General features: G+C 37.7%; 1 protein-coding gene across 1 annotated transcript in view; it reads left to right on the top strand.

Moving 5' to 3' along the window:
• Positions 1-6,444: 6,444 nt before the first annotated feature.
• The window catches only part of LOC118382200 (transient receptor potential cation channel subfamily M member 1-like), a 16,897-nt gene continuing 7,432 nt past the window's right edge, over positions 6,445-15,909 (top strand). Inside the window, exons 1-2 of the mRNA XM_052501722.1 lie at positions 6,445-6,600; positions 14,889-15,001. Of these exons, the coding sequence (XP_052357682.1) occupies positions 6,543-6,600; positions 14,889-15,001 (171 nt within the window). The 5' untranslated portion in view covers positions 6,445-6,542. The remainder of the gene's footprint in view (positions 6,601-14,888; positions 15,002-15,909) is intronic.

Genomic DNA, 15,909 nt, shown 5'->3' with positions numbered 1-15,909 from the left:
CTGAATGACAGTCCACTACATTACAGTATATAACAGTCTGAATGACAGTCCATTACATTACAGTATATAACAGTCTGAATGACTGTCCACCACATTACAGTATATAACAGTCTGAATGACAGTATATAACAGTCTGAATGACAGTCCACTACATTACAGTATATAACAGTCTGAATGACAGTCCACTACATTACAGTATATAACAGTCTGAATGACAGTCCACTACATTACAGTATATAACAGTCTGAATGACAGTATATAACAGTCTGAATGACAGTCCACTACATTACAGTATATAACAGTCTGAATGACAGTCCACTACATTACAGTATATAACAGTCTGAATGACAGTCCACTACATTACAGTATATAACAGTCTGAATGACAGTCCACTACATTACAGTATATAACAGTCTGAATGACAGTATATAACAGTCTGAATGACAGTCCACTACATTACAGTATATAACAGTCTGAATGACAGTATATAACAGTCTGAATGACAGTCCACTACATTACAGTATATAACAGTCTGAATGACAGTCCACTACATTACAGTATATAACAGTCTGAATGACAGTCCACTACATTACAGTATATAACAGTCTGAATGACAGTCCACTACAATACAGTATATAACAGTCTGAATGACAGTCCACTACATGACAGTATATAACAGACTGAATGACTGTCCACCACATTACAGTATATAACAGTCTGAATGACAGTCCACTACATTACAGTATATAACAGTCTGAATGACAGTATATAACAGTCTGAATGACAGTCCACTACATTACAGTATATAACAGACTGAATGACAGTATATAACAGTCTGAATGACAGTCCACTACATTACAGTATATAACAGTCTGAATGACAGTCCACTACATTACAGTATATAACAGTCTGAATGACAGTCCACTACATTACAGTATATAACAGTCTGAATGACAGTCCACTACATTACAGTATATAACAGTCTGAATGACAGTCCACTACATTACAGTATATAACAGTCTGAATGACAGTATATAACAGTCTGAATGACAGTCCACTACATTACAGTATATAACAGTCTGAATGACAGTCCACTACATTACAGTATATAACAGACTGAATGACAGTCCACTACATTACAGTATATAACAGTCTGAATGACAGTCCACTGAATGACAGTCCACTACATTACAGTATATAACAGTCTGAATGACAGTCCACTACATTACAGTATATAACAGTCTGAATGACAGTCCACTACATTACAGTATATAACAGAATGACAGTCCACTACATTACAGTATATAACAGTCTGAATGACACTCCACTACATTACAGTATATAACAGTCTGAATGACAGTCCACTACATTACAGTATATAACAGTCCAATGACTACTACATTACAGTATATAACAGACTGAATGACAGTCCACTACATTACAGTCTGAATGACAGTACTGAATGACAGTATAATTACAGTCTGAATGACAGTATATAACAGTCTGAATGACAGTCCATACATTACAGTATATAACAGTCTGAATGACAGTCCACTACATTACAGTATATAACAGTCTGAATGACAGTCCACTACATTACAGTATATAACAGTCTGAATGACAGTCCACTACATTACAGTAATGACAGTAACAGTCTGAATGACAGTCCACTACAATACAGTAATGACAGTCCATAACAGTCTAATGACAGTCCACTACATGACAGTATATAACAGTCTGAATGACAGTCCATTACATTACAGTATATAACAGTCTGAATGACAGTCCACTACATTACAGTATATAACAGTCTGAATGACAGTATATAACAGTCTGAATGACAGTCCACTACATTACAGTATATAACAGACTGAATGACAGTATATAACAGTCTGAATGACAGTCCACTACATTACAGTATATAACAGTCTGAATGACAGTCCACTACAATACAGTATATAACAGTCTGAATGACAGTCCACTACATTACAGTATATAACAGTCTGAATGACAGTCCACTACATTACAGTATATAACAGTCTGAATGACAGTCCACCACATTACAGTATATAACAGACTGAATGACAGTCCACTACATTACAGTATATAACAGTCTGAATGACAGTCCACTACATTACAGTATATAACAGACTGAATGACAGTATATAACAGTCTGAATGACAGTCCACTACATTACAGTATATAACAGTCTGAATGACAGTATATAACAGTCTGAATGACAGTCCACTACATTACAGTATATAACAGTCTGAATGACAGTCCACTACAATAAAGTATATAACAGTCTGAATGACAGTCCACTACATTACAGTATATAACAGACTGAATGACAGTATATAACAGTCTGAATGACAGTCCACTACATTACAGTATATAACAGTCTGAATGACAGTCCATTACATTACATTATATAACAGTCTGAATGACAGTCCACTACATTACAGTATATAACAGACTGAATGACAGTATATAACAGAATGACAGTCCACTACATTACAGTATATAACAGTCTGAATGACAGTATATAACAGTGAATGACAGTCCACTACATTACAGTATATAACAGTCTGAATGACAGTATATAACAGTCTGAATGACAGTCCACTACATTACAGTATATAACAGTCTGAATGACAGTCCACTACATTACAGTATATAACAGTCTGAATGACAGTCCATACATTACAGTCTGAATGACAGTATATAACAGTCTACAGTCCACTACATTACAGTATATAACAGTCTGAATGACAGTATATAACAGACTGAATGACAGTCCACTACATTACAGTATATAACAGACTGAATGACAGTATATAACAGTCTGAATGACAGTCCACTACATTACAGTATATAACAGTCTGAATGACAGTCCACTACATTACAGTATATAACAGTCTGAATGACAGTCCACTACATTACAGTATATAACAGTCTGAATGACAGTCCACTACATTACAGTATATAACAGTCTGAATGACAGTCCACCACATTACAGTATATAACAGTCTGAATGACAGTCCACTACATTACAGTATATAACAGTCTGAATGACAGTCCACTACATTACAGTATATAACAGTCTGAATGACAGTCCACTACATTACAGTATATAACAGACTGAATGACAGTATATAACAGTCTGAATGACAGTCCACTACATTACAGTATATAACAGACTGAATGACAGTATATAACAGTCTGAATGACAGTCCACTACATTACAGTATATAACAGACTGAATGACAGTATATAACAGTCTGAATGACAGTCCATTACATTACAGTATATAACAGTCTGAATGACAGTATATAACAGTCTGAATGACAGTCCACTACATTACAGTATATAACAGTCTGAATGACAGTCCACTACAATACAGTATATAACAGTCTGAATGACAGTCCACTACATTACATTATATAACAGACTGAATGACAGTATATAACAGTCTGAATGACAGTCCACTACATTACAGTATATAACAGTCTGAATGACAGTCCACTACAATACAGTATATAACAGTCTGAATGACAGTCCACTACATTACAGTATATAACAGACTGAATGACAGTATATAACAGTCTGAATGACAGTCCACTACAATACAGTATATAACAGTCTGAATGACAGTATATAACAGACTGAATGACAGTCCACTACATTACAGTATATAACAGACTGAATGACAGTATATAACAGTCTGAATGACAGTCCACTACATTACAGTATATAACAGACTGAATGACAGTCCACTACATTACAGTATATAACAGTCTGAATGACAGTATATAACAGACTGAATGACAGTATATAACAGTCTGAATGACAGTCCACTACAATACAGTATATAACAGTCTGAATGACAGTATATAACAGACTGAATGACAGTCCACTACATTACAGTATATAACAGACTGAATGACAGTATATAACAGTCTGAATGACAGTCCACTACATTACAGTATATAACAGACTGAATGACAGTCCACTACATTAAAGTATATAACAGTCTGAATGACAGTCCACTACATTACAGTATATAACAGACTGAATGACAGTCCACTACATTACAGTATATAACAGTCTGAATGACAGTCCACTACATTACAGTATATAACAGACTGAATGACAGTCCACTACATTACAGTATATAACAGACTGAATGACAGTCCACTACATTACAGTATATAACAGTCTGAATGACAGTCCATTACATTACAGTATATAACAGTCTGAATGACAGTATATAACAGTCTGAATGACAGTCCACTACATTACAGTATATAACAGTCTGAATGACAGTATATAACAGTCTGAATGACAGTCCACTATATTACAGTATATAACAGTCTGATTGACAGTCCACTACATTACAGTATATAACGAGGGCCTTGTGGTGGATCTATCACGAGGGCCTGGTGGTGGAGCTATCACGAGGGCCTTGTGTTGGAGCTATCATGAGGGCCTTGTGGTGGAGCTATCACGAGGGCCTGGAGGTGGAGCTATCACGAGGGCCTGGTGGTGGAGCTATCACAAGTGCCTGGTGGTAGAGCTATCACAAGGGCCTGGTGGTGGAGCTATCATAAGGGCCTGGTGGTGGAGCTATCACGAGGGCCTGGTGGTGGAGCTGTCACGAGGGCCTGGTGGTGGAGCTATCACGAGGGCCTGGTGGTGGAGCTGTCACAAGGGCCTGGTGGTGGAGCTATCACGAGGGCCTGGTGGTGGAGCTATCAGTCATGGAGCTGCGACACGTAGCTCATTATCAGCGGTGGTCCTTCTGTAGCTCAGTTGGTAGAGCATGGCGCTTGTAACGCCAGGGTAGTGGGTTCAATTCCCGGGACCACCCATACGTAGAATGTATGCACACATGACTGTAAGTCGCTTTGGATAAAAGCGTCTGCTAAATGGCATATATTATTATTATTATTTATCAGCGAATCATTGGATTGGTTCGGTTCTGAAAAGTTTCAACAGACACAATTGTGCTATTAGCAGTGCATTCCTTGCTGGCATGTGACAAGCCTGCAGTCTTATTGCATTTGGGATGCTCTGGGCAACAACAAGGACGATACTGTTATCTTACTAAGAGGGTTGTTTAACTCTGAAGGCCTTGTTATGTACTGCAGGGTGTGTCTGTGGTTTATAAGGGCAGCTCCTGTTATTCAGAGACACAATTCACAATGAGAGACTTCTGACTTCACTTAACATGCACACGCTCACACACACACACACACACACACACACACACACACACACACACACACACACACACACACACACACACACACACACACACACACACACACACACACACACACACACACACACACACACACACACACACACACACACACACACGCGCTGCTGACTGTCTCCCTGACGTGCGATAGAGTTGTAAACCGTGCTTGACCTTTGACACGTTCCCCAGTAATGTCGTTTAAAGGCCCACTCCTTCATTTAACAAAGAAGAAATGCCTGAAGAGAGAGTGCCATATGTCCTCAAAACACATTTGTATCATTACTAAAATATTAGTATTTATTAGTATTAGTATTTATTAGTATTAGTATTTATCAGTATTAGTATTTATTAGTGTTAGTATGTATTAGTGTTAGTATTTATTAGTGTTAGTTGTATTAGTATTAGTATTTATCAGTATTAGTATTTATTAGTGTTAGTATGTATTAGTGTTAGTATTTATTAGTGTTAGTTTTATTAGTATTAGTATTTATTAGTGTTAGTATTTATTAGTGTTAGTATGTATTAGTATTAGTATTTATTATTATTAGTATATATTAGTATTAGTATTTATTAGTGTTAGTATGTATTAGTGTTAGTATTTATTAGTGTTAGTTTTATTAGTATTAGTATTTATTAGTGTTAGTATTTATTAGTGTTAGTATGTATTAGTATTAGTATTTATTATTATTTGTATATATTAGTATTAGTATTTATTAGTGTTAGTATTTATTAGTATTAGTATTTATTACTATTAGTATTTTTTAGTGTTAGTATTTATTAGTATTAGTATTTATTAGTATTCTTATTTATTAGTATTAGTATTTGTTAGTATTAGTATGTGTTAGTATTAGTATTTATTTGTATTAGTATGTATTATTATTAGTATTTATTACTATTAGTATTTGTTAGTATTAGTATTTATTAGTATTAGTATTTGTTAGTATTAGTATTTGTTAGTATTAGTACTTATTAGTATTAGTATGTATTACTATTAGTATTTATTAGTATTAGTATTTATTAGTATTAGTATTTATTAGTATTAGAATTTGTTCGTATTAGTATTTATTAGTATTTGTATTTATTAGTATTAGTATTTATGATTATTAGTTAGTATTAGTATTTGTTAGTATAAGCTTTTCAAGGCCCTCCGAACGACACTCTCCAAAGTATACACTTAAAAGTATTGACTGAATCCCTGAAAAAAAGAGTTGACCTTTGACCCTTTACACATGTCTTTGTTGTTGTTCTTTCATGGGCCTGTTAGATCACTGTGTTTCGTATGGGCTCAGAGGGCCAGCAGGATATCGAGATGTCCATACTGACAGCCTTGCTCAAAGGTAACCTGGGAAGAACACTCCACTGTTCTTCTGCTCTTTTTCACTTCACACTTAACACCACTGACTTTGCAGAGAGAGGATATTTCTCACATACGCTGGGATTGAGACATTTGATTTGAATCCCAGTCATAGTCTATAGAACAGATGAATGCTGGGATTGAGACATTTGATTGAATCCCAGTCATAGTCTATAGAACAGATGAATGCTGGGATTGAGACATTTGATTGAATCCCAGTCATAGTCTATAGAACAGATGAATGCTGGGATTGAGACATTTGATTTGAATCCCAGTCATAGTCTATAGAACATATGAATGCTGGGATTGAGACATTTGATTTGAATCCCAGTCATAGTCTATAGAACATATGAATGCTGGGATTGAGACATTTAATTTGAATCCCAGTCATAGTCTATAGAACAGATGAATGCTGGGATTGAGACATTTGATTTGAATCCCAGTCATAGTCTATAGAACAGATGAATGCTGGGATCGAGACATTTGATTTGAATCCCAGTCATAGTCTATAGAACAGATGAATGCTGGGATTGAGACATTTGTTTGAATCCCAGTCATAGTCTATAGAACAGATGAATGCTGGGATTGAGACATTTGATTTGAATCCCAGTCATAGTCTATAGAACAGATGAATGCTGGGATCGAGACATTTGATTTGAATCCCAATCATAGTCTATAGAACAGATGAATGCTGGGATTGAGACATTTGATTTGAATCCCAGTCAGAGTCTATAGAACAGATGAATGCTGGGATCGAGACATTTGATTTGAATCCCAGTCATAGTCTATAGAACAGATGAATGCTGGGATTGAGACATTTGATTGAATCCCAGTCATAGTCTATAGAACAGATGAATGCTGGGATTGAGACATTTGATTTGAATCCCAGTCATAGTCTATAGAACAGATGAATGCTGGGATTGAGACATTTGATTTGAATCCCAGTCATAGTCTATAGAACAGATGAATGCTGGGATTGAGACATTTGATTTGAATCCCAGTCATAGTCTATAGAACAGATGAATGCTGGGATCGAGACATTTGATTTGAATCCCAGTCATAGTCTATAGAACAGATGAATGCTGGGATCGAGACATTTGATTTGAATCCCAGTCATAGTCTATAGAACAGATGAATGCTGGGATCGAGACATTTGATTTGAATCCCAGTCATAGTCTATAGAACAGATGAATGCTGGGATTGAGACATTTGATTGAATCCCAGTCATAGTCTATAGAACAGATGAATGCTGGGATTGAGACATTTGATTTGAATCCCAGTCATAGTCTATAGAACAGATGAATGCTGGGATTGAGACATTTGATTTGAATCCCAGTCATAGTCTATAGAACAGATGAATGCTGGGATTGAGACATTTGATTTGAATCCCAGTCAGAGTCTATAGAACAGATGAATGCTGGGATTGAGACATTTGATTTGAATCCCAGTCATAGTCTATAGAACATATGAATGCTGGGATTGAGACATTTGATTTGAATCCCAGTCATAGTCTATAGAACAGATGAATGCTGGGATTGAGACATTTGATTTGAATCCCAGTCATAGTCTATAGAACAGATGAATGCTGGGATCGAGACATTTGATTTGAATCCCAGTCATAGTCTATAGAACAGATGAATGCTGGGATTGAGACATTTGATTTGAATCCCAGTCATAGTCTATAGAACAGATGAATGCTGGGATCGAGACATTTGATTTGAATCCCAGTCATAGTCTATAGAACAGATGAATGCTGGGATCGAGACATTTGATTTGAATCCCAGTCATAGTCTATAGAACAGATGAATGCTGGGATTGAGACATTTGATTTGAATCCCAGTCATAGTCTATAGAACAGATGAATGCTGGGATTGAGACATTTGATTTGAATCCCAGTCATAGTCTATAGAACAGATGAATGCTGGGATCGAGACATTTGATTTGAATCCCAGTCATAGTCTATAGAACAGATGAATGCTGGGATTGAGACATTTGATTTGAATCCCAGTCATAGTCTATAGAACAGATGAATGCTGGGATCGAGACATTTGATTTGAATCCCAGTCATAGTCTATAGAACAGATGAATGCTGGGATCGAGACATTTGATTTGAATCCCAGTCATAGTCTATAGAACAGATGAATGCTGGGATTGAGACATTTGATTTGAATCCCAGTCATAGTCTATAGAACAGATGAATGCTGGGATTGAGACATTTGATTTGAATCCCAGTCATAGTCTATAGAACAGATGAATGCTGGGATTGAGACATTTGATTTGAATCCCAGTCATAGTCTATAGAACAGATGAATGCTGGGATTGAGACATTTGATTTGAATCCCAGTCATAGTCTATTGAACAGATGAATGCTGGGATTGAGACATTTGATTTGAATCCCAGTCAGAGTCTATAGAACAGATGAATGCTGGGATTGAGACATTTGATTGAATCCCAGTCATAGTCTATAGAACAGATGAATGCTGGGATCGAGACATTTGATTTGAATCCCAGTCATAGTCTATAGAACAGATGAATGCTGGGATTGAGACATTTGATTTGAATCCCAGTCAGAGTCTATAGAACAGATGAATGCTGGGATTGAGACATTTGATTTGAATCCCAGTCATAGTCTATAGAACAGATGAATGCTGGGATTGAGACATTTGATTTGAATCCCAGTCATAGTCTATAGAACAGATGAATGCTGGGATTGAGACATTTGATTTGAATCCCAGTCATAGTCTATAGAACAGATGAATGCTGGGATTGAGACATTTGATTTGAATCCCAGTCATAGTCTATAGAACAGATGAATGCTGGGATTGAGACATTTGATTTGAATCCCAGTCATAGTCTATAGAACAGATGAATGCTGGGATTGAGACATTTGATTTGAATCCCAGTCATAGTCTATAGAACAGATGAATGCTGGGATTGAGACATTTGATTTGAATCCCAGTCATAGTCTATAGAACAGATGAATGCTGGGATCGAGACATTTGATTTGAATCCCAGTCAGAGTCTATAGAACAGATGAATGCTGGGATTGAGACATTTGATTTGAATCCCAGTCATAGTCTATAGAACAGATGAATGCTGGGATCGAGAGATTTGATTTGAATCCCAGTCATAGTCTATAGAACAGATGAATGCTGGGATTGAGACATTTGATTTGAATCCCAGTCATAGTCTATAGAACAGATGAATGCTGGGATTGAGACATTTGATTGAATCCCAGTCATAGTCTATAGAACAGATGAATGCTGGGATTGAGACATTTGATTGAATCCCAGTCATAGTCTATAGAACAGATGAATGCTGGGATTGAGACATTTGATTGAATCCCAGTCATAGTCTATAGAACAGATGAATGCTGGGATTGAGACATTTGATTGAATCCCAGTCATAGTCTATAGAACAGATGAATGCTGGGATTGAGACATTTGATTGAATCCCAGTCATAGTCTATAGAACAGATGAATGCTGGGATTGAGACATTTGATTTGAATCCCAGTCATAGTCTATAGAACAGATGAATGCTGGGATTGAGACACTTGATTTGAATCCCAGTCATAGTCTATAGAACAGATGAATGCTGGGATTGAGACATTTGATTGAATCCCAGTCATAGTCTATAGAACAGATGAATGCTGGGATTGAGACATTTGATTTGAATCCCAGTCATAGTCTATTGAACAGATGAATGCTGGGATTGAGACATTTAATTTGAATCCCAGTCATAGTCTACAGAACAGATGAATGCTGGGATTGAGACATTTGATTTGAATCCCAGTCATAGTCTATAGAACAGATGAATGCTGGGATTGAGACATTTGATTGAATCCCAGTCATAGTCTATAGAACAGATGAATGCTGGGATTGAGACATTTAATTTGAATCCCAGTCATAGTCTACAGAACAGATGAATGCTGGGATTGAGACATTTGATTTGAATCCCAGTCAGAGTCTATAGAACAGATGAATGCTGGGATCGAGACATTTGATTTGAATCCCAGTCATAGTCTATAGAACAGATGAATGCTGGGATTGAGACATTTGATTGAATCCCAGTCATAGTCTATAGAACAGATGAATGCTGGGATTGAGACATTTGATTTGAATCCCAGTCATAGTCTATAGAACAGATGAATGCTGGGATTGAGACATTTGATTTGAATCCCAGTCATAGTCTATAGAACAGATGAATGCTGGGATTGAGACATTTGATTTGAATCCCAGTCATAGTCTATAGAACAGATGAATGCTGGGATCGAGACATTTGATTTGAATCCCAGTCATAGTCTATAGAACAGATGAATGCTGGGATCGAGACATTTGATTTGAATCCCAGTCATAGTCTATAGAACAGATGAATGCTGGGATCGAGACATTTGATTTGAATCCCAGTCATAGTCTATAGAACAGATGAATGCTGGGATTGAGACATTTGATTGAATCCCAGTCATAGTCTATAGAACAGATGAATGCTGGGATTGAGACATTTGATTTGAATCCCAGTCATAGTCTATAGAACAGATGAATGCTGGGATTGAGACATTTGATTTGAATCCCAGTCATAGTCTATAGAACAGATGAATGCTGGGATTGAGACATTTGATTTGAATCCCAGTCAGAGTCTATAGAACAGATGAATGCTGGGATTGAGACATTTGATTTGAATCCCAGTCATAGTCTATAGAACATATGAATGCTGGGATTGAGACATTTGATTTGAATCCCAGTCATAGTCTATAGAACAGATGAATGCTGGGATTGAGACATTTGATTTGAATCCCAGTCATAGTCTATAGAACAGATGAATGCTGGGATCGAGACATTTGATTTGAATCCCAGTCATAGTCTATAGAACAGATGAATGCTGGGATTGAGACATTTGATTTGAATCCCAGTCATAGTCTATAGAACAGATGAATGCTGGGATCGAGACATTTGATTTGAATCCCAGTCATAGTCTATAGAACAGATGAATGCTGGGATCGAGACATTTGATTTGAATCCCAGTCATAGTCTATAGAACAGATGAATGCTGGGATTGAGACATTTGATTTGAATCCCAGTCATAGTCTATAGAACAGATGAATGCTGGGATTGAGACATTTGATTTGAATCCCAGTCATAGTCTATAGAACAGATGAATGCTGGGATCGAGACATTTGATTTGAATCCCAGTCATAGTCTATAGAACAGATGAATGCTGGGATTGAGACATTTGATTTGAATCCCAGTCATAGTCTATAGAACAGATGAATGCTGGGATCGAGACATTTGATTTGAATCCCAGTCATAGTCTATAGAACAGATGAATGCTGGGATCGAGACATTTGATTTGAATCCCAGTCATAGTCTATAGAACAGATGAATGCTGGGATTGAGACATTTGATTTGAATCCCAGTCATAGTCTATAGAACAGATGAATGCTGGGATTGAGACATTTGATTTGAATCCCAGTCATAGTCTATAGAACAGATGAATGCTGGGATTGAGACATTTGATTTGAATCCCAGTCATAGTCTATAGAACAGATGAATGCTGGGATTGAGACATTTGATTTGAATCCCAGTCATAGTCTATTGAACAGATGAATGCTGGGATTGAGACATTTGATTTGAATCCCAGTCAGAGTCTATAGAACAGATGAATGCTGGGATTGAGACATTTGATTGAATCCCAGTCATAGTCTATAGAACAGATGAATGCTGGGATCGAGACATTTGATTTGAATCCCAGTCATAGTCTATAGAACAGATGAATGCTGGGATTGAGACATTTGATTTGAATCCCAGTCAGAGTCTATAGAACAGATGAATGCTGGGATTGAGACATTTTTGATTTGAATCCCAGTCATAGTCTATAGAACAGATGAATGCTGGGATTGAGACATTTGATTTGAATCCCAGTCATAGTCTATAGAACAGATGAATGCTGGGATTGAGACATTTGATTTGAATCCCAGTCATAGTCTATAGAACAGATGAATGCTGGGATTGAGACATTTGATTTGAATCCCAGTCATAGTCTATAGAACAGATGAATGCTGGGATTGAGACATTTGATTTGAATCCCAGTCATAGTCTATAGAACAGATGAATGCTGGGATTGAGACATTTGATTTGAATCCCAGTCAGAGTCTATAGAACAGATGAATGCTGGGATTGAGACATTTGATTTGAATCCCAGTCATAGTCTATAGAACAGATGAATGCTGGGATTGAGAGATTTGATTTGAATCCCAGTCATAGTCTATAGAACAGATGAATGCTGGGATTGAGACATTTGATTTGAATCCCAGTCATAGTCTATAGAACAGATGAATGCTGGGATTGAGACATTGATTGAATCCCAGTCATAGTCTATAGAACAGATGAATGCTGGGATTGAGACATTTGATTGAATCCCAGTCATAGTCTATAGAACAGATGAATGCTGGGATTGAGACATTTGATTGAATCCCAGTCATAGTCTATAGAACAGATGAATGCTGGGATTGAGACATTTGATTGAATCCCAGTCATAGTCTATAGAACAGATGAATGCTGGGATTGAGACATTTGATTTGAATCCCAGTCATAGTCTATAGAACAGATGAATGCTGGGATTGAGACATTTGATTTGAATCCCAGTCATAGTCTATAGAACAGATGAATGCTGGGATTGAGACATTTGATTTGAATCCCAGTCATAGTCTATAGAACAGATGAATGCTGGGATTGAGACATTTGATTTGAATCCCAGTCATAGTCTATAGAACAGATGAATGCTGGGATTGAGACATTTGATTTGAATCCCAGTCATAGTCTATAGAACAGATGAATGCTGGGATTGAGACATTTGATTTGAATCCCAGTCAGAGTCTATAGAACAGATGAATGCTGGGATTGAGACATTGATTTGAATCCCAGTCATAGTCTATAGAACAGATGAATGCTGGGATCGAGAGATTTGATTTGAATCCCAGTCATAGTCTATAGAACGGATGAATGCTGGGATTGAGACATTTGATTTGAATCCCAGTCATAGTCTATAGAACAGATGAATGCTGGGATTGAGACATTTGATTGAATCCCAGTCATAGTCTATAGAACAGATGAATGCTGGGATTGAGACATTTGATTGAATCCCAGTCATAGTCTATAGAACAGATGAATGCTGGGATTGAGACATTTGATTGAATCCCAGTCATAGTCTATAGAACAGATGAATGCTGGGATTGAGACATTTGATTGAATCCCAGTCATAGTCTATAGAACAGATGAATGCTGGGATTGAGACATTTGATTGAATCCCAGTCATAGTCTATAGAACAGATGAATGCTGGGATTGAGACATTTGATTTGAATCCCAGTCATAGTCTATAGAACAGATGAATGCTGGGATTGAGACACTTGATTTGAATCCCAGTCATAGTCTATAGAACAGATGAATGCTGGGATTGAGACATTTGATTGAATCCCAGTCATAGTCTATAGAACAGATGAATGCTGGGATTGAGACATTTGATTTGAATCCCAGTCATAGTCTATTGAACAGATGAATGCTGGGATTGAGACATTTAATTTGAATCCCAGTCATAGTCTACAGAACAGATGAATGCTGGGATTGAGACATTTGATTTGAATCCCAGTCATAGTCTATAGAACAGATGAATGCTGGGATTGAGACATTTGATTGAATCCCAGTCATAGTCTATAGAACAGATGAATGCTGGGATTGAGACATTTAATTTGAATCCCAGTCATAGTCTACAGAACAGATGAATGCTGGGATTGAGACATTTGATTTGAATCCCAGTCATAGTCTATAGAACAGATGAATGCTGGGATTGAGACATTTAATTTGAATCCCAGTCATAGTCTACAGAACAGATGAATGCTGGGATTGAGACATTTGATTTGAATCCCAGTCATAGTCTATAGAACAGATGAATGCTGGGATTGAGACATTTGATTGAATCCCAGTCATAGTCTATAGAACAGATGAATGCTGGGATTGAGACATTTGATTGAATCCCAGTCATAGTCTATAGAACAGATGAATGCTGGGATTGAGACATTTAATTTGAATCCCAGTCATAGTCTACAGAACAGATGAATGCTGGGATTGAGACATTTGATTTGAATCCCAGTCATAGTCTATAGAACAGATGAATGCTGGGATTGAGACATTTGATTTGAATCCCAGTCATAGTCTATTGAACAGCTGTGAAGCGTTTCAAGGTGAAACCAAAAAGCCTTGTTGGTGTTTGATTGTAGGCACCAATGCCTCTGCCCCTGACCAGCTGAGTCTAGCCCTGGCCTGGAACAGAGTGGACATCGCTAGGAGCCAGATCTTCGTCTACGGTCACCACTGGCCCATGAGTGGCAGCGTAAGTCTATGAACAACTTAACAGGGTCTGATTCAGAGTTGTAATGGACAACACCATGCTGGTCTAACAGGGTCTGATTCAGAGTTGTAATGGACAACACCATGCTGATCTAACAGGGTCTGATTCAGAGTTGTAGTGAACAACACCATGCTGGTCTAACAGGGTCTGATTCAGAGTTGTAATGGACAACACCATGCTGATCTAACAGGGTCTGATTCAGAGTTGTAGTGAACAACACCATGCTGGTCTAACAGGGTCTGATTCAGAGTTGTAATGGACATCACCATGCTGGTCTAACATGGTCTGATTCAGAGTTGTAATGGACAACACCATGCTGGTCTAACATGGTCTGATTCAGAGATCATATAAGCACTTGCAACTTGACCTTTGACCTAAATCACTCATTGGCATCAGTGGGTTAGAGTAAAGTTTGCACAATACGGCTTAAATAGAGTTCAGCTTGCAGACCTCGAGTCAGAAAAACTGCCCATATTCCAAAATAAATAGTTTACCTGACCCCAAATGGTATCAAATTCCCTAAACATAGTGCACTACTTTTGTCTAGAGCCCTATGGGACTTGGTCAGAACTAGTGTGCGACACAGGGAATAGGGTGCCATTTGGGACACAGCCTGAACCTCTAACCAACGGTGATGGTGAGACAACAAACCTCCACTGCAGGTACTGTGACAGCTCCATGTGAACTGGGTCAACAAGGCGCTTTCATCCCTCCTGTGTTTACCTTCCAGGCGGCCAACACCACGGCATCCCAGGAGAAGACCAAGAGCCCGGTCCCAGTCCGCGGTGGAGGTGGTGGGGCAGGGAAGGGCAAGGCCAGGGTCAAGAAGGGCAAAGGAGGCAAGGTCAAACCTGAACCTCCGGAAGAGACGGACCCCAGGAAGCTGGAGC

Source organism: Oncorhynchus keta, unplaced genomic scaffold (genome assembly GCF_023373465.1).
Source record: "Oncorhynchus keta strain PuntledgeMale-10-30-2019 unplaced genomic scaffold, Oket_V2 Un_contig_14236_pilon_pilon, whole genome shotgun sequence".
Taxonomy (NCBI): Eukaryota; Metazoa; Chordata; class Actinopteri; order Salmoniformes; family Salmonidae; genus Oncorhynchus; species Oncorhynchus keta.
Note: the sequence above shows the minus strand (reverse complement) of the source record. Positions and strands in the feature narration are given on the sequence as shown.